At 40.5% G+C, this 22,388-nt stretch overlaps 4 protein-coding genes across 11 annotated transcripts in view; 2 read left to right on the plus strand and 2 right to left on the minus strand.

Moving 5' to 3' along the window:
• Window positions 1-134: 134 nt before the first annotated feature.
• Window positions 135-20,257, minus strand: LOC136340420 (uncharacterized). 5 transcript variants are annotated; one of them, XM_066284482.1, is made up of 6 exons: window positions 2,973-3,117; window positions 2,703-2,819; window positions 1,901-2,113; window positions 1,729-1,850; window positions 1,466-1,676; window positions 135-1,115 (listed from the first exon to the last, which is right to left on the minus strand). In XM_066284482.1, the coding sequence occupies exons 3-6, from the start codon at window positions 2,095-2,097 to the stop codon at window positions 1,031-1,033; spliced, it is 615 nt and encodes a 204-aa protein (XP_066140579.1). In that variant the 5' UTR covers window positions 2,098-2,113; window positions 2,703-2,819; window positions 2,973-3,117; the 3' UTR covers window positions 135-1,030. The 5 variants fall into 5 exon arrangements, with proteins under 5 accessions (XP_066140579.1, XP_066140578.1, XP_066140580.1 ...); XM_066284481.1 differs by having other exon boundaries at window positions 2,593-2,819; XM_066284483.1 differs by lacking the exons at window positions 2,703-2,819; window positions 2,973-3,117 and adding an exon at window positions 20,041-20,257.
• The window catches only part of LOC136340414 (uncharacterized), a 32,397-nt gene continuing 13,959 nt past the window's right edge, over window positions 3,951-22,388 (plus strand). Inside the window, exons 1-2 of the mRNA XM_066284473.1 lie at window positions 3,951-4,182; window positions 8,060-8,264. The gene's annotated coding sequence lies outside the window, so the exon portion shown is untranslated. The remainder of the gene's footprint in view (window positions 4,183-8,059; window positions 8,265-22,388) is intronic.
• On the minus strand, window positions 14,230-15,160 carry LOC136340418 (uncharacterized). The gene is made up of 2 exons (XM_066284479.1): window positions 14,727-15,160; window positions 14,230-14,672 (listed from the first exon to the last, which is right to left on the minus strand). The coding sequence occupies exons 1-2, from the start codon at window positions 15,133-15,135 to the stop codon at window positions 14,320-14,322; spliced, it is 762 nt and encodes a 253-aa protein (XP_066140576.1). The 5' UTR covers window positions 15,136-15,160; the 3' UTR covers window positions 14,230-14,319.
• On the plus strand, window positions 15,292-22,319 carry LOC136340415 (lipoyl amidotransferase LIPT1, mitochondrial-like). 4 transcript variants are annotated; one of them, XM_066284477.1, is made up of 3 exons: window positions 15,292-15,341; window positions 20,897-21,268; window positions 21,327-22,319. In XM_066284477.1, the coding sequence occupies exons 2-3, from the start codon at window positions 20,910-20,912 to the stop codon at window positions 22,003-22,005; spliced, it is 1,038 nt and encodes a 345-aa protein (XP_066140574.1). In that variant the 5' UTR covers window positions 15,292-15,341; window positions 20,897-20,909; the 3' UTR covers window positions 22,006-22,319. The 4 variants fall into 4 exon arrangements, with proteins under 4 accessions (XP_066140574.1, XP_066140572.1, XP_066140573.1 ...); XM_066284475.1 differs by lacking the exon at window positions 15,292-15,341 and adding an exon at window positions 19,270-19,361; XM_066284476.1 differs by lacking the exon at window positions 15,292-15,341 and adding an exon at window positions 19,305-19,435.

Consider the following 22,388-nt stretch of genomic DNA (forward strand, 5'->3'; position numbering starts at 1 on the left):
TAGTAGCTCCAAAATTATCAAGTGCGTTCACGCAATACACTTTTACCTACTTTACGTTTTTTCCCTCGTAAAGCTTGGTTTTTCTGGGCTTCTGGGTCTAAAAATAGGAATCCAGGAAAATGATAATACAAGTGTAATTACAATAATTATTAATGCCATATAAAAAAAACATTAAAAAACAAATAAGAGTATGTAGAGATTAATCTCCTTAAGTAACAGTCAATTTTTCCGCTCTACTCGAGACGTATTTCTGATTTGTTTTCATAGTAAGTAGTTAACAGAGATAGTAACGTAATAACGGAGGTTCAAATATAAAAATAAATATAATGGAATGTTATAAATAAGTTACGTTAGCAAACTTTTCAGCCTTGCTACAAATCTATCACAATCAAGCTTTGCAATCTTATCTCTCTTTTGAAGGAGATTTTCATTAATTATTCTAACTTGGATGGGCAAAATACTCGAGTTTTGTTGAAATACCTAAGGGTTACTAAACATTCGTAACGCTCTAAAAATTGCACTTACCCTATAACTTCAAATATGTCTAATTAGTGTACTAAGAAAAGTGTTAAAGGTAAGGTTTAAATACCAAAAATCTTCCATGGAAAAATAGTTGGAGATCTAAATTTTTTTTATGTTTAAATACATCTATGGTTAACATACTATTGTTGAAGTAAAGCTTATATGGGAGATACATATGGGTGTTACGTTCATTAATAGAACAGCCTAAAATACGTCCATTAAATCTCAGCATAGACGTATCTAGGATGCTAGAACTACGGCTCGTATTTCAATGTTTGATCTGTCATTCATAAAACAGAACACATAAACCTTTTCTAACTGAAAGTGACCAAAAGGAAATAGATTTAATTGCATTCTTGTCTTTGTATTTTCCTTCTGAATTTGAAACATTACTTATCTGTCCTACCAGTCAGAAAACTACAAATGTGCCTTAAAGAAATCTTTTGGTTAAGATTTGCCGCTTTAACCGCTAACTTTCAATTAATTTTTATTGAAATGTGAATTAAATTTAAGCCTCTTCAGTTGTCACCGCGTTTAAAGGTCGTAAAACGATTCTGGGATCACTTGCAACCATCCTATCTGCATCCTCATTGCTGTAAAAATTCCCATCTTTTACATATCCGAAAAAACACCAAAAATACATACAAATTTATTTGAATAAAAAGTGTCCCAAAAAGGGAAACCAATACTCTAACCACAAGTTCTTTGAGCACATCAAAGAGTATTTAATTGTCTAAACTCCAAATGTGGAAGCTATGCAAAATAAATTAAAATAGAACTTTAACACCCTGTATATCTTAAAGCTCGAGAAATTGGAATTTGATTTTCTACCCTTAGATTTCTTTATACTTAAAGAATCTGTGGTTAAAGGATTGCCTTTCTTTTTCAGGACACTTTTTGCAATTTTAAAGTCAATATCTCATATTAATCTACATTCACTTACCTTATGTCTTTGTTTTCTTGAGGCATCAGCTTGCTCTGCTCAGAATCTTCTGGTTTTGCTGGTTCATACACTACTTCAGAAACTGGAGCGTACTGAGCAGTGACCAGTAAATCTGTGGAAGGATTCACAGTCAAATTTTGCCCCCCTGAAGTGCCCACATGATCCTTCACATTGCGCCAGCACATCCTTCTAGTTATTCTCATAAAGAACACTAAAAGAATCCACAATGATTTTTCTCTAGATAGATCAACAACAACACTTACTAAAAAGAAGAATAGACAAAGCAAAAAAGAGTGCCCCAAAAATTGTTACAATTAAATAAACATCCTCCTTGTTTTCAGATGTTTCTGAATAGCCCAATGCTCCATTTATCAGCATTCCCAATCTGTAATATTTTAAATACTTCAATGAGATTATACTTTTTATCCTGCTTACCCCAATGCAAAACAGGCTAAACAGCTAGTGATTAAAACCAGAGGTAAAATATTTCGAGATGGTAGACATGACATACAGGGTCTGCGGGCTGTCTGAGAAATAGAGCCTAGATATGATATAGGCCTGTTTTGCCAACGATCAGGGGGACTGCTTGATTCATATTGCACTGTAGTTGGCTGGTACACTGCTCCTGACATTTTGTAGTTGTGCTTACTGTAAAAATATGGTGTTTTTAATAATATTAGGGGGTTCTAAACCTGTATCTGCGAAGGGAAAAGAATAGGTATAAAACATAATAAAACTTAAATATTTCACTGCTTTTGCGGAACTAAACACTTTCGCGAGGTGAAACTACGGCAAAACGTTCAAAAAATCTTAAACACCATGAAATTTAAATATCAGCATTTGCCCTTTAGCTTGGACTGGTTTCAGCAGCCTTCGGCTCAAGGTCTTTTAGCAACAATTCATCAATACCTGTACTATATTTTTATGCAATAAAATGAAATATTGTTAATTTGCCTTCTAATTAATAATGTAAACTTGGAAATGTGCCGACACTCAGTAAACCATAAGGGCAAAGTTAACTTCAAAGAACAGGTTCATGCAATTACAAGGGAAAATACTAAAGTGAGGTTAGAAAGCTGTAAAAGGGGAAACTTGCAGCTTTCCATGCAAACAAAAGCGAAACGCACTTAGCCCACAGCCACCCCATTTTGTCGCGTCTATTCAAGGGTAATCACGGCGCCTTTTCAGGGGAAATTTAGCAGGATTCACTTGCAATAGCTGCATGGGGAAAACTTACGATTCACTTTATCGATTTTCCCGGCGTCGTTGCTCCGCTTTTCCAACGATTACAACATTTTCCACCTCAAATATACAGACGCTGAGCTACAGTTACATCCAAGGACACCACGAAGGACTGAAGAAAGAAAACAAATGAATAACACATTCTGCAATTTATCATCCGTTGCAAGCTGTCAAAGAGTAAAAAATAACAATTTGCAATTTTAAAACTTATCAAATTTTGTGTGGACGAGTTAAAGTGTCCTATTAAATTTTGATTTAAATTTACCTGCGTTATTTAAGTTGATAAGTTACGCTTGTCGCATTTTTCGGGGCTTTGTAAACGTGAACAGAAAAAAAAGCGCAACATTAAAGAAAATTTTGCAACAATGTTGCCATTATTACCAATTCTTTGGGATGACTCATCTGGTGACGTAATCAAATGAGTATGTTCTCGCAACTTTGATCCAATAATGGGGTTTTAAGTAAATTAAAATATCATTTCTGAAGCTTACAGCTTATGGCCGACTGATTTTGAATGTTAAACTAGCAAACCTCAACAATTTAAGCGGTCAAGCCCAGAGAATTTAAAAAGTAGGCGCGCAAAATTTGGCAATGCCTGAGAACAAAGTAAAAGTTGAATTACCGTATGGTACTGTAATGTTCTACTACGAAATTGAAAAGGTAATGTTATCCTTAATTATCTTCGTATATAGAATATTAGTGCGCCAGTATGTCAAATTAGGCATATGAGTGTTTCAGATCATTACAATTAGATAGTAGTACCATTAACAGTTGAGCATTTATCGTCTAACATTGCATGGGTAGACTATGTAGAGAATTTTGCAAATTTTAAAATTTTTTAATTTTCCGATTAAATAAAATTTTTATTTATAAATGAGTGTTTTTCATAGCCGATTTTTCTTCTTAAACGCTTAAAAACCCGATTTCATCATTAAATTCATTTGCGAAACGTTTCGTTTATGGTGCAATTTTTCGCGTTTTTTTTTTTTTTTAATAAATTTTTCTTTAAATTAAAGGTCGAAAATGTAGGATTGCGTTGAATCCATTAGCGGAATAATAGAGTCTCACTTAAGTGCACCTAAACTCCGTAACAAAAACAATAACGAGCTTCATGAATAATAAAAAAATCCGGCAGATTCGTATCCCGCAAAAATTCGGCGGCGGACGCCGCGCGTCGTTTCGGGCGTGTTCGGCGTCGCAAGACGACGTCGACGTCGTTCCTCCCTTTTTAGTGCCCCCACGACACCGCCAGGGCGACGACGTCGACCCTCCATCACCTAGGTCACTTCCTAGTGCAGTTCTATCAATGACTATCACTGATGACTGACTCTAAATGCTTATCATTGCTGCTCTTGTACACGCTGTTGTGTGTTGTGTGCCATTAATTTCTTAAACTCTCTGTGTACTGTGCCTCCATCCTTCCTTCATTGATCTTTCCTCTTTTTTTGGCAAGAATGAATTGATTTCGTATTAAGGTAAAATTTTTGCAGCCCACTTGTACTTACTTGTGCTCGTTCTTTTTGACGTTTCTCTTCTTCTGGCTTTCGCTTCAGTGTATGCAAATTATAGCATAGATGTTGAGCTGTATTACATTTAAATGCACCAAATGCATGCGGGGTTCTTGGGGGAGGAGGGGCTTATGCTGGGTTTGGGGAAACTTACATTTGAACTATGATCAAAAGGGGAAAACTAAATTGCGCGATTGTCAATTTTATGGGTCACTGGGTAAACTTTTTCGACAAATAGACCAACGATGGCAAACTCTTCTGATAGAACTTTTATGTTCTGTCGTTGTCGATATTGCGATACAAAGCTTCTTTCTCTTGATTAATAGTTAGTGCTGGTCGTACGCCTACAACTTTGACCATTAATCTAGACGATCTGATAAACTGACACACCACACTAAACGCTGGGCAGTTACTAACAAACGGGCCAAACTATCAAAAAACCACGAATGCCGCAATTAACGAACGTGTTGACAATTTCAAGTAGTTATTTGGTACCAAAACAAACAGGTAATACGGGGTGGTCTATGGGAAAAATTTGAGTTTGAGCACTACTAGGACCAAATATCACTTTCACCTCTATTTGAAAAGCATTGAAAACGCTCTCACAGAAATCCTTAAATAACCCGAAAACTCTCAGAGATTGCCGTAGAAACTATTATTGTCCTAAAGACTTGAGTACCACGTCGAAAGACAGGATGTTTCGTATGACGAACGCAAAGTTTTGGTATAAATAATGTACAGTGTGTTCTAAAAGCAATAAATGAGCTTTCAGTATGCTGTGAAGACACAATGGGCAACCGACGAAACGAATTCCAACTACCTTACCATATTCTTGGTTTCTGCCCCCGGGCATTGTTTGGCAGTTTTCGAACGACCTCTAGCAGATTAATCCGAAATAACGGTCGCAAATGTGGTGACATCTTTCAGAAAAAACCATAAACATCTAAATTTCGAATTTGAAAGGAAAACAACCACAAACCTGTTTGGCCCAGTTTTCGCTACACGTTACACATACACAAAATAATTATTATTGTCCTTTCGGATGACAAAAAGATGCGGATCATCAATCACGCCGCCTGTCGCAGATGGCACAAATAACAACAAAAGTATCCATTTTATTGCTACCTACGGGGAAAATCCATTAATAACAATACTCGTTCTGTTGCTCTCTCTTTATTGACTCTACTCCGTCATTAGCCGGACAAAGAGGGTCCAAAGGACGGGACAGGTTTCAATTCGGAAATTGTTATTCGGAAAAGTAGGTACACAAAACGGAAGACAGACGCAAACAGAAGGAGAAATGGGTTTGTTTACGATTACGGAGGACATTCAAGTCGAACGGTGATAACGGACGCTTAAATATTGAATTACATCGTTTGGTGTTTTAATCCTTTTCTGCGAACTCTGAGAAAATGAACCGACTGGCAGGAAATTGACATAGTCAACAGTCGCGTAAACGCACTTATTTGTTGCAAAACTTAGGCAGCACACAATACATCATAATCATCATGTTTACTTCGCCTTCGCTAAACTTGCAAATACCTACATTTACATCGCCTTATTGTGTTTGACATTTGAAACTTCTAACGATACCTTTCCATCGCATGGAAAATAAACATTTGAAAACTCTGCATTCGCTATCAGCATCCGAGCTCGCCCCACATTTCCCTATATTAAAGTTACTTTAGACCGGTTTTTCATTTCAAGAGTCGCAGATGTGGAAATTCCCGTTTCATACGAATAAAATACATTCGCTTATGCGCTATTTTGTCGTGTCATAAAGGATTCCATATTTGTCGGCTGAGTGTGTGATGCATAATGTCAAAAAACATGACGGATTCTGGACGAAATGGTGATCGAACGAAAACAAATTGTCAGCCATTTTCTAACGCACATAAAACTTGGTAATTATTCGGTTGACAGGACCGACGTATCAAGTCACGTGACAGGTCAAATTCTCGCACAGACGTCATACGGGGGAGTACCGAAAAATGTCGGCCATTTTGTAGTGACTGAAGCGATTGAAGACAAACGTCTCGAGTTAAACACAACATGGCGGACAAAATTGACCATAAAAATGCCGCAACCAATCAATCGTTATGTGAACAGATAGACGCCAAAACGATTTGTTTTTAATAGTCATAGACGCAAATGCATTGAAATCAGGCAAACGGTTCAATTGCATACGCCTAAATTATGCAACCCGGTCTTCATAGAATATTTAGAATGTTTTAGGTCGAGGCAAATTCATATTTCTGTGACAGGCTGACATTTCCTTTGAGCGTTTCGATCACGCGAGGTTGCCTCGGAACTATCGATGATACAAAAAGCCCCAATTGATAGGACCCGTACCCTCTAGTTAGGGGTTGTTGCCTTATAATTTAGTGCGCCCCGAGTCAAATGTTCATCGTTGAGGGTTGACCGAAATCAACGCTCGAACAAGTCAGAAGGCGATGAGATATCTCCTTTAAGATGATCGTCGATGTCATTGTCATTGGGGGCAGCAGACATATTGAATACTGACGGGGAAGTATGGCCGTGGCAGCTGGAGGGGGGAAAGGGGAAGAAACAAATTTATAATTCGGAATATTGACGTTGACAATTCAAGTCGAAAACGGGTGTGAGAAAACGATCGCTTTTAATTAATTAAATTAATTAGACAAACTTTCTGAATCAATGGCTCGGGCTTCTACTTCAGTGTAGAAGTGTCTGTTTAATCAGCGTCCAGAACCGGACAAAGTGCTATAAATTGTTTGATGTGTATCGTAATGGTAGAAAATGATTCTGGCCGACTCGTTATCGAAATAGAGCATCGTGTTAGTTCGATATATCGATTGTAATATCGTACAAATTAGTGGGATTAGTCTTGGAAATGTCTTAAGTCCGGATTTGGTTCCAGGATTAACATGCTTTCCAAACAATTTCAAACAGCCCATAATTGTTAAGTTTGAATTGATTACGGGGATTAAAAGATAATTGAAGTTAACAATGATTCGATACGTCTAAATCCTACTCAATATGAAAAATGCCATCGTGACATGTCCGACCAATCACATTGCGAGTTCGGACGTTCGAAAAAGTACGCTCTAAATGTGACAAAATGGTCGATTTGTCTCACGGTCTCGATTGTCTCGTCTCGAGCGCTTTCGGACGACCGAATTCATCATCGAATGTGCATTTGAAAAAATTAAATAAGAAGAACGGCCGCTTCGTGGCAGTTAAAGCACGATTGTGGCACTCGTTATGGACTGCCCATTACCAGTTTAACATTTAAAATAAAATATATTCTCCTCTCGCTTCGTCTGAATAGATTCCCTGGTGTTTTCATTTTATTTTAGATGTTTTAACCGCGGAAAATTGGTTCGGGCTCAAAGTGACCGCCGAAGCGATAAAACCGCCATGTGTAATGGGCCATTTTGGTGCCCTCGATGAGCTCCAAAATCCAAAATGGCGATGAGGGGTGTTCCTCGCACAGCCTTGAAATGACAGATATTTTCGAAAAACAATAATTTTCACTTGTTTTTGTCTCTATCAGGGAAATTGGCCCAATTTCTGTTTAAGTCTGGTCAATAAGGAATGGAGTAGTAATCATTAAAAAATAGGTACAAAATAGCTCAATTGTCCGCAGTGTTCCGTTCAAATCTACGGGGCAAAAACGCGCTTCCATTATGAATTTTAATAACTTCTAACCTCAATTCTCCCATGAATATTCTCGAAAGTAAACGCGGCTTTTTTTTTCAAACGTCGAGAGTGCCCCTCATTTGGTGGCACGACCTCAAATTATCACTGTTTGCATAGTTGCCTACTCTCTGAAATTTGTGTTTAAGTGAGTTTTTGTTTCCAGATTTTTCCGTATGCCGTCAAACAATGCACGCCAATCAAACGCCCCGTTTCGCTTCGTCCAAACAACCGTCGCACCGCAACCAATCACAGAGCACCGGCCTAATTTTTCCAAGACATTTTACTAGAGACGTTTTCTCTGTCGACATGCTAAATCGTCCGTTTCTCTCTTACTTTTAGTGATTCCTGATGCATCTCCGTCTCACTGGGTAAGTTTTCTTGTTTTTATGTGTGAACTTAGAGTTTTAGTGCCTAAATCCAGAAAACTCATCTCGCTTTAATTTCAACCACTAAACATCGATAAACTGAATTCAGGCCTTTAGGCTGACGTTATAATACGTAATTATAGGGAAACAGCCCGATATGAAAACCATAAGCCGCTTCACAAACACACTTGCAGTAATTGTATGGAATTAACCCTGGGTTTCGTCTCGGAAAGTGTTCCTACAACGACACACGTAATTGCTATTTCGGGACATCTCTGGAACGAGTTTAGAGTTTATAACACCCGACGTGATTCATGCTAACAGCTCTTTTATTTATATCGTTCTCCAGGCCTCGCCCTCCTAATTGGCTCCGCCCATAATCTCCTAGCTCACGCCCCCATAAGGGTAGATCTATACGAATAACTTCCTTATCTCAACGAGAAAAGAAAAATCTAATGCTCCCACACGATTGTATTAACCGTGTCAACATATCTCGACCTAAAACCCTTTATACATGCCCTTCGCCCATAAATTCTTCGTGTCCCACTGCCTGAACGTTCCGAAAGATTGCCTTCGGCCCGACTCGACATCTAATTTCGCCTTGAACTATGTGCCGTCTCCTCTCTCTTGCCCCGGATCTCGAAACCGGGAAAATGGGGCTCTATTTACGTGTCAAATGCACTTCCCATTTGCAGTCACGTGGGGCTGCATTGAGGACTTCGTCGATGACCATCAATCAAGCTTAGATATGCAAAGAGAGGTTTTAATCTAAAGTGTTCAAATTTGCATTGGCCAGTCCTGAAACGAAGTTAGTGGACCACTTAGAGATTAGTAGAAGGGGTTTAGGAGTGACACAGTCCATCAGCTACTCTCTCTCTCTGTCTCTCTCTCTCTCTTTCTCTCTCTCTCTCTCTCTCTCTCTCTCTCTCTCTTTCTCTCTCTCTCTCTCTCTCTCTATATATATATATATATATCAGAGCACAGTAGACGTTGACGGAGCCCATTAAATACTTCACGAAATGTGCACATTTCGAGTTACTGGAATCAGTTGGAGAAGGGTTTGTCGTGTCTCTGGAGGAGTGGGCGGAGTTAGTGGGCAAAGTTAGTACCCCCATATTCATCGGTCCAAAGTTTAGAGGCTGTGGAAGGAATCTCTAGAGAATGCGACTAGTATGTGACTCAACTAATACTGGGAACTAGTATTAAAAGTGACTGGTTTTAGTTGAGAAAGCGTGGTCTTCTTTTCGGTGGTGGACGGAAGCTGTTCAATTAATTTGAGGGAGTATCTAACACTTATCGACAAAAAATATTAGGTTAGAAGGCGGGGCTCAGATCTGTTAGAAGTCGTGGTTGATTGGTTCCAATGGCGCAGTAGGAGGGTACATTTAAAATGCCCGCAGTTCATTGAAAAGGCGTGGCGATATTTCCTGTGCGTAGGCGCGGCTTATAAGCAATTGGAAACGTTCTTGTTGGCGCTTTCCCATCTCATTCATTTCAGCACTTTTATGGCAGGTACAAGGGAAGCAATTTTTCGCTCACTTATTACGATTCACTCCCCGTGAAAAACTTCCCTTTTTAATATTTTAAAAGCGCGACAAAACTGTGGGAGCTCTCGTAACGAACGCCATTGTCCCCGTGTGTCTCTGATGAAGTCGACAAAACGACATAGCGAAACATCGCGCGACAATGCGGTTGCACAATAAAGAACAGGGCCGTGTTTTATTGTGCGAATGTGCGGGCGTATGAATATGCGGTTGTTGTCTACTCGCACAGACCGAGAAGGAAAAATGATGCTTTGCTCCCTCGCTGGAATGCTGGAAATTCCTACGAGGAATTAAAGGGGGCTCCGGGAAGTCTACTTTAATGAATGGAAAGGTCTACGCTATTAACGATTTCGCCTGGCCTGGCGGTAAATTTTGCCCGGTATCAATCTCAAATGGTCTTTTGTGAGATAGCAACGTCAGGTTTATTTATGGAGTTACATAATGAAATTAATATGGATAGTGGTGCTCAACTTGTGTAAATTTTACATTCGGAGCCGTGCGGGCGATTCCATTTTCCACCATCTGGTCTGCCTATCTCGCGTGAGGTTCGCTCAATCCAGAATCCAGAATCAATATGGTGCATTACACATGCAACGTTATCAATTATGCTCGAAGAAGTGAATATATTCAATTTTTACGAACTGATTTCGCAACAGTTTGAAAGCGATGCTCGAAAAGCACTCATCCTTTGAAACGCGACTCAAAAGGCGCCAATAATTACGGTCGAAAGCGGGCAGTAAATCCTCCATAGCGGTCCAAATCCTCCGAAATATGGCCGGAACGTTTCCAAATATATGATGAAAGGGGAACGTATGTAACATGCAATTTTAATCAGAACCCGGATTTGCTACTGGCCTTTTGAATGACCCTATTAGCCTGAAAAGTCGTTATTTCACAATGTATTGTGCCACGCGATTTCCGGATCTCTGCTTTCTAGCATCGATCTTATATCGAAATCGAATCGACGTTTTTTTGCATACATCTGGAGAGTTGTCGTGACAGCTGACGTCATCAGGCATGCACCGAGACCACGTTTGTCGCGTGCCTAATAGTTTTCACGCATCGTGACATCACTGTCATAATCTCATAGCGACGTCATCGCGGGAATAAAAAAATAAATAACGAAGGTCGTGTGTCTATACAAATTTGGCCGCGTTAGAGCGTTCCGGTTAAATGTTTACTGGAAAAGTGTCAGTTTGAGTGCGGGTTTTGAGCTGTTTTGCATATAAATTACATTAAGGCTCCTGGGGTGGAATTTCAAGCGCCGGGAGGCACTTTTCTGTATAACGAAATTCGAGTGCGTGAAATTGATTGAATAACAATATGGCCGCGTTTTTGGAAAAAGTTGGAGCTCTAGCAACGAGAGTTTTGGAGGGAAATCTCTTGCATCGCCGAGACGTAAGTTCCGACGAGATTTGGGCGAACGAGTGTTTTATGGGTTTATTAATGGTTCGAGTAGCTGTCGTAATTTTGTCTTGATGGGGCATTAAAGCAGTCGAAGACAAGCGGTTGTTCGGAAACCGCAACACAAAGCGTTGGAGATTATTTGAGTGTGTGTAATGGCAAAACGATAGGTGTTTTGAGGCGCAGTGATTAATCGCCTATAGTTGAGCGGAACATCAATTCTTCATCGAACGGGATTTGTTCCCGTGCCGGCGAAGGGCTAATAACTTCCCGGGACGATGAATAAAATCTACGGTTTCGCGGCGACGTTTCAGCTGAAATCGACAATCGATGTCCACTCCACAATAACAAATTACTCACACCTGTCCAAATAGGAATGTTTACGCTCATATCGGAGCATACAACCTGAACGGCGCCATTCGAGGCATCGGCAAACATTAATTTGCGCACCTTTCACACATAAAACTGCATCCAACTTGGACGAAATTGAACTTTCAACCGTTTATCCGGCATGGATAAACCTTTTCGCCCGATCTGTAATTTCGTAATGGATATGGACCAACTTCACGTCACGAGACATCCATTGTCAAAATTATATCGGAGGCGCCATTTTGGGGAGTCCGCCATATTGCGAACAGCTGCGCCGCCTTTTCAAGAGAAACAATGGAAAACGCTGTGTTTTCGTGAATTTTTACGTGATAATTTTATTGATTACTCAACGCGCGGGGCTACTTAGTCGGGAAAGGGGCCACGTTGTTTATTTAGGTAATTCGTAATTCATGCTCGCGGCAAATCTGGCACATACCCGTAGTCCCGTGCGATTTGTCACGTGTCGCGTCACTGCTGTCAGCGGCCGTTTGACGCGAACTTCGTTCCTTGGCGCGTCCAGGTGTCCCTGTCGAATTACCACGCGTCCAATTTACGCGTCCTCGCGTCAGCCCTGCAAGTGCCGAATGTCACGGGCTTCGGCGGCCGTTTCGCAAAGTTGACGAGCAAATTCGCCGCGTTCTTCTTAACTCCTCCGCCATCTTCAGACGATTTCATGGTTCATTTTAGGACGTTGCCAATTCCAGACATGCACTAAGCGTACAAAAATAGAAATTCTTCTCGATTTAACGGCGGTTTTTGCGTGCTGCCCCCAGTGGAAGTTCGTATAATATGGCGATTTGTATCGCATATACGATAGCGGTGGGTGCAGTAAACTTTTAGGTGGCCTTTTAGGCGTCACGCCATATTTGTTTATGTTTTATTTTTAACGGGATTTCGAGAGTATTTAGAGTGATGTGGGTCAAGAGTAGAGCGAAGATTAATCGACTAAAAAGCGTCCAAGACAGTGACTTAAAGGAACTATCCACATGTCCAGACAATCCGGCCCTAAGTCTCTGGAATTTACTCCCCGTTTAGAGAAAATGAAACGGGAAAGTTTTCTTCTTGTAGAGATTTATGTCGTGTCGTAAATCGTAAATAAAATTGCAGAAAAAAGGCATGAAAGTTCGATGAAACGGCGATTTCTCTCCTCCGAACTAAGGAACGATTAATGACGTGTTTTGAAAACGCCTCATTCTTCCTGCACCTTGAAAGCTCCGTTTTTCTCTAGTTCCAATTCTCTGCATTATCAATTATAGGCAAAACGAACTTTTTGCCTCTTCTTCGATTGTGCCGTTGAACGGCTAAATCTATCGATTTCGGGCCGTAAATTTAATTGGAAACCTTCGGGCGGTTTTATTAAGGGAGTTAAACAATAAATAGAGCCAACAGGGATGTTAATGAACGACAGAAAGCCTCTCTAATCGATTTTCTGCTTTGTTAATTACCATTCTCTCCGGTTTTTCGTTACAAGTCGATTTCCATACAATCACTTTAATTAAAATACGCCCTCATTTTCCCCGACTCACGTGTTTTCATATTTCCAGTATTGAGTCTTCAAAAATTCATCTGAAACACCCCCCAGTTGAGGAGCATCGACATCTAGCGGATTGTATTTTCCACTCGACTTGAGATCGATCAATCAAACGTACAACTCCAGTATTTCGATAGTTCTAGGTTTATCGATTTGGTCGCGCCCGGGCATTGAGGGCACATTATCGATAATAGGGTTTGTAGTTCTGCTGGTAGGTGTCATTGACTGTTTCGGGATTATCATCGTAATTGAATTTTTAAAGCAACGTTTAAAGTTGGCCAAGTTTTTAAATATTGATCAGCTCGGCATCTTCGCGTGGCCAATTATGGAGTTGATTAATAATTCGAACCTGACCTAAGTCGACAATTGGGGTTGGGAAAGTCATGGAAAGCGGTATGTGGCTCCTAGGATAGTGTTTTTGCATCGATATCGATTCTGGAAAACTTCGGCCTGTCCCAGCTAAGTTAAATCGAAACTTTCCCGTTCGTTGCGGGCGTTCGAAAATCAAAATTCCACGAATACAGGGCGTCTCAGAAAAATACGGGCGGAAAAGGGGCCTACTGTCCGGAAGGAGCTTCGTTCCATGCATGCACGGTGGACCGTTCCTAATGCTCGAACGCAGCAATGGATGGTCATACGTAGTTTCAATAGGGCGATTGTAGCTCGAGTGCGGGGAGTTTTAGCGCATTTCCATCGTGCAAACACTGGCAGATTTAATCGGGATCACACATTGAATAAAACGAAAATCGTTAGATTAATTAAAGTTCCTTAATTGATATTTTCATTCGAAGTTTTTCGTTTTTATTCACTTCAGAGATATTCACGCTCAAATCGTCGTGGTTTAAGTGCTTTTATTTCAGTTTACGGAACGTTTTGACCCCGTACACCCGGCAAAGTTTCGAACATTCTTTGGACGCTAATGCTCAAACGGATTTTGACAATATGCCCGCGAAGAATTGCGACTTACCGAAGGCAAAAAACAGCGAATAAACTTCTTAAGAAGCACTTACTGAGACGATAAGCTAATCTTCTCGTATCGAGTTTAAATATCGATAAGACGTATAAAGCAAACATTCCCATCGGGCGAATCTCTTGTTGTGAAACAATAATAATGCAAAACTAAAAATAACATCATTATTAATTGTATGTGCAATCCGTCACCAAGACTCACAAATTCCCTTTGAACCACTTACAAATTAAAATTACGTCATCAATTCGCTTTGTCATTCAGCCGCTCTTTGCACTTATTAATCAAATTCAGAACCTCCTTTTTCCTTTTTCTCAAATGTTCACTGCTCACTCCCACCGTGGTCAGGGCTAGACCAAGCATTATCAATTTGTTGTTGATCTCGTAGAATCTCAAATTGCGCCCCCCTTCGCCGATAAAATACGCGATCTCGTAATCGATTTTGTAGGCCTGATCCTCGATATCGTCGATCTTCTGAAGACACTCCACAACGGCCGGATCTATTCCGTCCAGAGTTTCAGTGCTTTGAGCGGCCTGAGTGTCCGGCATTAGGGTCAGCGTGTGTGGGATGTTGGCCATACTGTTTCTTCTCATTCCTTTGAAAAACAAACTTTTAGTTTATTGATTTACGATTTGATGTGGTGGGGTACCTTCGGTGACTATGCTGCACCTGCGCTGCACCTCACTGCCCCTCCTCTCATTCATTACGTCCTCAACACTATAGGCACCTCGAAAACATGAACTATCTTCGTGAATGTCCGTCAAAAGGGATGCTTTACGCAGTTTGAGGAACTTCGAGGACGTCGGCTTCTCCAGTGGTGCACCGGCGAAACAGTAAAATTCATTCACAAACGATATTCTGTTTTCTTGATGACTGCTGGTGATTTCGGTGAGGTCCTCAACGTCTGTTTTATCGGCGCAGTACTTAGGTAGGCGCCTTGGTACGTTCGCCCTTAGCTTGAAAATGCCACTGAACACAGTATAGCACAGATATAGTGACAAAACGGTGATTACGGTGATAAGAACGATGAGAACAAGCCACCAAAGGAGTGGATCCATTGTACCGCCAACTAGGGTTGGCGAGTGTTAGTACTTTGAGGAGGTGCGACCAATCAGGTGACTGATTCGCGGAGGACACCGCATAAGTTTTGTCACTTCATGTTTAATTAATTAATCAGGTACTTTGATTTTGCACTATATTTGCTGGTTTTTCATTTTTATTGCGTTGGGATCTTTAACGAGTATTTCGAAGCAGATTTAGATTGGTGAGTAATAAGATGTGCATAAGTGAGTGGGGATTTAATTAGGTTGCGTGGTATCTCCCTCGAAGGCAAACTGATGATTTATGGATTTTTATAATTTTCAATCTATCGACGATAATTATTTATTTATCAAAAGGATTATGGACTTATTCTCACATCAAACAATTTCGATAAACATTTCTATTGAATGATGATACAGGTAGAGAATTACTGCCTGGGAATGTAAAAGGGAATTATCATAACAACATTCGGCTTTTTATTTCCCCTTCTTTGAGGACCATAAAATTCTCATTAGCCGAAATGGACGTTCAAATTACAGCGGGGATTTCAGAAACAATATCCACTTGCCGAGAACATACTTATCGACTCTTTCCACCCTGCCTATGAGCACACGTCGTACCGCCCCGATATATAATTCAGTTTCTTTTGCTCTTTAATTTCCAAAGTTCGGGGCGGGAATAAAAAACGTTTCCTCAACGTTGCTTCTTGTGATATTCGTTCAATGGAATTTGATAATTATCGACGAACTGGCCTCATTTTCTTGCAACTTTCCAATTAAGGAAATTGGTAGGATCCTGCAAATCTTGCAGACACAAGACTTGGATGAGGTATACAACGTAGACAATTCATTATTTCGGTGGTGAGCTCTTGATTTTCTATTTTTAAGCATTGGTACGTCGCTTTCTTCGTGAAACATCAATCTAAACAGGAGAATTTCGTTTGTCTAAACTTTTCTTGCAGTTCAAAACTCCCCTCTCCCCCTTATCCAACATCCTACATATCGCGTTTCCTCTAGTTTATCTTTCCAGGTAAACTCCAATGTCGGTCACAACCGCTTGCTCATCCCCAAAAAAAGCGCCACTATCAGTCAATCTCCGCGCTCACAAAAACCATCCCTCCATCCCCATTTCATCCATACGTGTATGTGTGCCATCATGCAATCCACCTGTAGATATCGGAAAAACTGATTCGCGACCGTTCGGCCGGGTCCGGGCCGCCTCGGACGGCCCTTCGGCACCGGGAATGCCTGTGAAAATTCAGTCGGAAACGGGGCTCGGACGGCTTAAAAACAACCCCCCGCACTTTCCTGGTTATTTTTTGCCATATTTTCTCTCGCCCTAAGTTTGTCCGTAGTAGTTTTCCGGGTTTTTCGTTGGTGAAGAAGAAGAGCCTCGATTTTCACTTGTTGCCCGTTTTTGTGTTCATGTGTGGTGTGGGTTCGGCTTTAGTGGTGGAAACGAGAAATTTGTTGGGAAAAACGAAGGTTTGAGAGAGATCAAAATCGGTCAAAGCCTAAAGAGCAGAGACACTCTTTTATTTTTCTTTTAATGTAGTGAAAAGCCAATGCAAAGTTGTAGATGGAATTAGAGAGAAAGTTGCAACAGGTCTTGTTAGAAAACTGCTTTACGGAGCCTTTTGTAGGTTTGAACTTGAAGCATCCCCCGCTGTTAAAGTACTACAAGGAACAACCGTTATATTTCGACATTGTCTACATTGTCTAATCGGGAAACAAACGCCAGATGGAGGTTTTATGAAGCAAGAATTTTTGACCGATGTAATAAGATTTACCGCGGAGAATTGTTCGGGAAAGTGGCTTCGTTGATTACATTATCTACTCTCAGCGAATTCCGAAGAAAAGACGGTAATAGAGTTTTTTTTATATCAAACATCATCATCGTTCTCTCAAAAACGCTGACGTTCTCGGTACTGTTTACGTTCAGTACTGCCTTCGTCATTATTTCAACTCTGGCGAATATTCGGAAACTCCGCGGACACACATTTCATACTCGCAACCTCCACATTGGAGGTTATGCCTTGCTACTGTTTACCATTGTCTACGCCATTTGGCCCCAAAAAGAGCGGAATTCCCCAAAAAACGTTCTATTATTTTTTCGCACACTTCTCGTCGATATCGTTCACGCTTTTGTGCGAATCGAGTACATGATTAGAAACTCATGTATAAAAATCTCAGCTAAATCCATCAGAAACTGCGATTAATCGAGGCGGACAAACAAAACAAACAGATCCCGAGTTTCGCTCGATGATGGACGATTAAAAATGTAGCTCCCCGAATGTAACAGCTTACTTAGCTGAGCGGAGCTACGGCAGCAATCGAAATAAGCAACAAGTATCAGATATTGCTCTCCTCATTTGATTAATCGTTCGATTTGCCGGGCTTATTGGAAACGAAGCGATGACGATGGAAGCTAAATTACCCCACTTTACTTCTGTTTACGGTGGAATTTGCAAATTTACCTCACCGGGGTAGTAGAGGTGAAATAACGCGCTGACGAAAATAATCGAATCGGCACATTTTCAGGCATTTTTGAGTGCTCGCATTACGGAATCGCCGATTTTCGTGACTGACAAAATTCCGAAAGGTCGTTTCAGTCCAGAATCGTTGACGGACAGTAGAGAAAAGTGACATGAAAAATCATTAGTTCACGACACGCAGCTGCGGTTACCTCAGAACTGTCACGGTAATGTCAGTTTGTTGTTTTTATTGTCATTTGTCCTGTGTCTAAGACATGCCTCACCCCATTTGAACAAAACAGATTTTGCCTGCGGGACCGTTCCTAGCAGAACCTGTGATATATCGAAAATATGTTTAAAATATAAACATATTTTCGATATGTCACAAAACTATAAACAAAAAATGCGTTGCAGAACAATTAATAGGCTATTCCTCTGAGTACCTTACATCGGATCTACCGACTTTTATCGATAAATAAAGGAAGTAAATACGAATTAATTTCCTTTTAGGGAAATTGAGGAAATCGCGTTCCTATCGAATTTTACTACGCAATTTTGATTGGATCGGAGAGCAACGAAATCGGTGACGAGACAAATTTCACGTTGGCCATTTTGTTATCTCCTGATAGACAAATGGCAGGAATGGGGGTTGCCACACAGAAGTCCTTCGTCTTCGGATTATGTTGTTAGGGCGTAAATGTATAGAATCAAAACCTTGCCACAACCCATAATTTTGAATTATAATTGCACGGAACCGTATTGATTAACGAGGTTAACTCCATAACTTTAGCTATGATAAACGCTATATTAGGAATATAAATCATTTGTGTCGAAGGGCAGTATACACACTTTAATACGTAATTAATTTCTCTTGTGATTGTACATTGTTAGCTAATCCCTGTACAAACTTGTAAATTACGGCGAAAATATCGATTTTAAGCGAAAAACTGTGACCAACTCTCAAGAAAATTAACCCGATTTAACCAAGAGCACCCTCTTTAGATCCTCCTCATTTCATATGCAAGTCACCACTTACTTTACGTGCCTAAAAGCTATCAGACCAGATACGAAGTTCTCTACAAAAGTTTTGCCCCTCAAAAGCTCGTTTTTTGATTAATGCTCTTTGTGCAAAAGTAGCCGCGGATGCTTCCACCGTGCGCTTAAATCAAGTAGAAGTTAATCGTTGTTTGATTTAGTCCCCATCCAACCTCCAAACATATTCAATTACGCCCTCAATGAGCTCGTGACGTCAGACACCATTCGTCGAAATGACGTCATAAATTTTAGAAGAGCTCGCACGTATGCTGCTCCTTTGCCCATTTGTATTTATCAGTCGGAGGGCTCTTGAAGTTAGCAGCGGGGCACCTCTTTATTAAGGCACTTGTGAAAATTTGATTGCCCCACTTTGCAAGGATGGGGTTAAGTGGATTTAGCCTCGGGGCGTGCTTTTTTCATTCCCAGATGTCAACCCATTTGAGTTGCTAGTAAACGAGAGGGAATAGTTTTATGTAGTAATTTCTGTTTATTAACTCCCTCGAACAGTTTTTGAATTAAATTAAAGGTGATTTCCGCCCAAGAAAAGTTAATAGAGTAAATAGAACTGTATGAGTAATAAGTTCAGACTTCTATATCACACACGTGAAAACCCCTATTGCATCTCGGCGTTTAGGAGAGTGGTTGAATTTTATGGTAGGTGGCGTTTGAATCGTTAATTTAGTAAACATGATTGAGTATGGTTGTTGCTTTTAAAATGTTACGAAAATCTGTTTTGTAAGTGCTTTTAAATGTCTTGCACTAATAATTGATCGTATAAGTCGCCATGGAAGCCTCCAGAGCTTTGCACAGTAATTTTTAATTTATTTTCCTCCTATGTTTACGTTTATCCCGATATAACCTCAAAGTTGAATATAAAATTTTTGGTACCCGTTCGACGGTCTCAGGACGTTTTGCCAGTGATTTTAGAGTCGTTAAAGAATAAAGTGAGATGTAACGTCGAATTCTGCCTCTTTCGCAGAATTAATCAACTTTTCATGTATGAAAATCTGTCGGTGTCGTATAATGTATCGCTGGTCCGGTCTTCAGTAGTAATAATAACGTTCAATATTATTCATCCGCCGCACTCTAACTGTTCTGTGAGAACCAGGTAGAACTCATAAATTAACCACGAACTATAGGGGCAAAATCGGGGACGTTTTCCCTGTAATTTATGAATTTAGGTCTGCAGAATGGCGCATTAATGTGATTTTAGTAGCATTTATTGTAATTTCTTTATTGCTGCAAGTCTAGAGGTCAAACACGCATTATTGCAATATCGACAGCGACGCTGTTATTCTCGTTTAGATACTTTGCCAAACATGCAGTCAAAGTTTGCTGCGATACCATGCCGCCAATTTTGTAAATTTTTCGTAAAACTTTGCGCATTTTGCGACAAATTAGCACTAAGACTAACCTGGAATCTTGTGAAAAATCATCTCCAAAGGAAGCAGGATGTTCTTTGGTTGTCTGTCTAGCGACATGCTCACCAAAACCGGTACCATTTGATCAGGATCATTTCTGTTTTAACCTCATTAAATTGAACTTGGGTGTGCACTAAATGTTCCACTTCACTTTATCAGAAATGTCCACTTTATTGAAAAGTTTAATTCCCGAAAAAACGCAAAAATTTAACAGAAAGGCAGGCTAAGCTACTTGCCGACATGACAACTGGGAAAATGGCGCCAGCACGAAGAGATGTTTAAATGTTTTTACTGCCGCTTGGGTGGTATTTCTATCTTTGTTATCATGAAGAATTTTTCACTAATACAGAAGAAGCAGAGAAGGATGGACGTTCGGAGTACTCCGGTTTTAAGTGGATCACCTAATTAGCTTATTTTTGATTAACTGATGGCCTTTCTAAATAATATCTATGAATTTCTTGCTTTAAAATATCGCCCAAAATTCTTGAAATTCTATGTGCATAATCGGGTTTTTCCTAGAAAAGTTTCGAGAGATCCATTTTTCGAACAATCGCGGAACATTGACATGGAAAAAAGGAGCAAAGTTGATTGACATTTCTTTACAACTGAAGAAAAAGCCTCACCGGATAGGAATGTGCGAATTTTATGAGGGCCGTTAGATAAGTTTTTGTAAAAAATGTCAGTTATGTTATCGTCTGTCTATTTTCCACATAACATTTAACGAAGACGTAGGGCACTTTGGATCTCCATACAGAGCTTGATGGAAGTTCAGACTACATCGTTTTCCCACATTTTACTTACACTTACAAAATCATCTCAAATAAAAATAAGTCCCACTCTTCTTTCCAGACGACCCCCCACCATGAAACTCCTCCATCGCCTCCTGAGCATTCGCTCCGACGTTGCCAAATTGGTATACATATCCAAAAGCACCGACATTTTCGCCAATCTCGCCCTTGAAGATTGGCTGTACACCAACCGCGATTTCTCTCATCACCACTTGCTGATGCTTTGGCGCAACGGACCTTGTGTTGTGATTGGTCGCCATCAAAATCCTTGGTTGGAGAGCAATTTTGCGGCGTTGCCGTTAATTGGGGCCAAATTAGCAAGGCGCAACAGCGGCGGGGGGACTGTTTATCACGACTTGGAGAACTTAAATTTGACCTTTTTCACTGGAAGAGGGCAGTATTGTCGAAGAAGAAATTTGGAGGTGATTGCGAGGTAGGAGAAGGAGTTTGAGATGGGACTTGCCTTGATACAAGTGTGGTGATATTTGCAGAGCTTTGAAGGGGGCGTTTGGGGTTGAGGCGGAAATCAACAAAAGGGAAGATTTGTGCATAGACGGCTCAAAAATCTCAGGGACGGCCTCAAAGTTGGGACGCACCAATGCTTATCATCACTGCACTCTTTTGGTGAACGCCAATAAAGACCTGATGAGCTTGGCTTTGAGGAACATCCTGGGAGAGAGGGTGAAAACTAATGCCTCATTGTCTGTAAGGTCAAAAATCACGAATTTACGGGAAGATTGTGATACCGATGTCTCAGTGGATTTAGTGGTGGATGCAATTATATCTGTGTACTTGAAGCCTACCCATACTGGGGTTGAATTTGTGGACCCCATGGATGAAGGCTTGTTTCCAGGGGTGGGAAAAATTAAGGACACTTTTATGAGTGACCAGTGGAGATTTCATCGGACCCCTAATTTCACTATTTTCCGAGATTTGTTTGGTGCGGCTAGCGCTTTCTTGACTGTAGAAAAGGGCCGGGGCCGGGATTGTGGTTTAGACAGTGAGGGGGTGCAATGGAGCGTTCAAAAGGAAAATCTACAGCAATTAGGGGGATTGTTTGAGAACTTCATAGACCGGGATTTCAACAAGGAGTTGCTTGACGAGTTCGATATGGTGGTTTCAGGGTTGAAAAACAGCGAAACCTGCAGGACTTTGATTTCAGTTAGATGAACAAATTGTGTAATTTATCCTATAGGTGTTTTTGCGTGTCGGGGGTAAAGGCAAGCTGAGCCGGAGGTTGCCGGCGTAATTTGTGCGAAGGCTAAAGGGCAGTAGGTCAAACACTGGCGTATTGACAAATTTTGATTCCTTATTTCCGGCCCTGATGGCGGGATTTATTGGATTCGACCCTTCTAGAACGGAAAGCCGGGGCCGTGTAATTATATCGACAACGAAGGGAAAATATTCAAAAACGTATTCTAACCACGTTTGTTTTAGTGCCTTTTTTTACTGCCCGTGTTCCGAAGTAAATTTTATCGAATCAAGCCTGCTGTTTTTGTTTCCAACTTCCTGAAGGGTAATTTGCCGATTTCCCGCCTGTTAACAACATTGTT

Source organism: Euwallacea fornicatus, chromosome 7 (assembly GCF_040115645.1).
Source record: "Euwallacea fornicatus isolate EFF26 chromosome 7, ASM4011564v1, whole genome shotgun sequence".
NCBI lineage: Eukaryota > Metazoa > Arthropoda > Insecta > Coleoptera > Curculionidae > Euwallacea > Euwallacea fornicatus.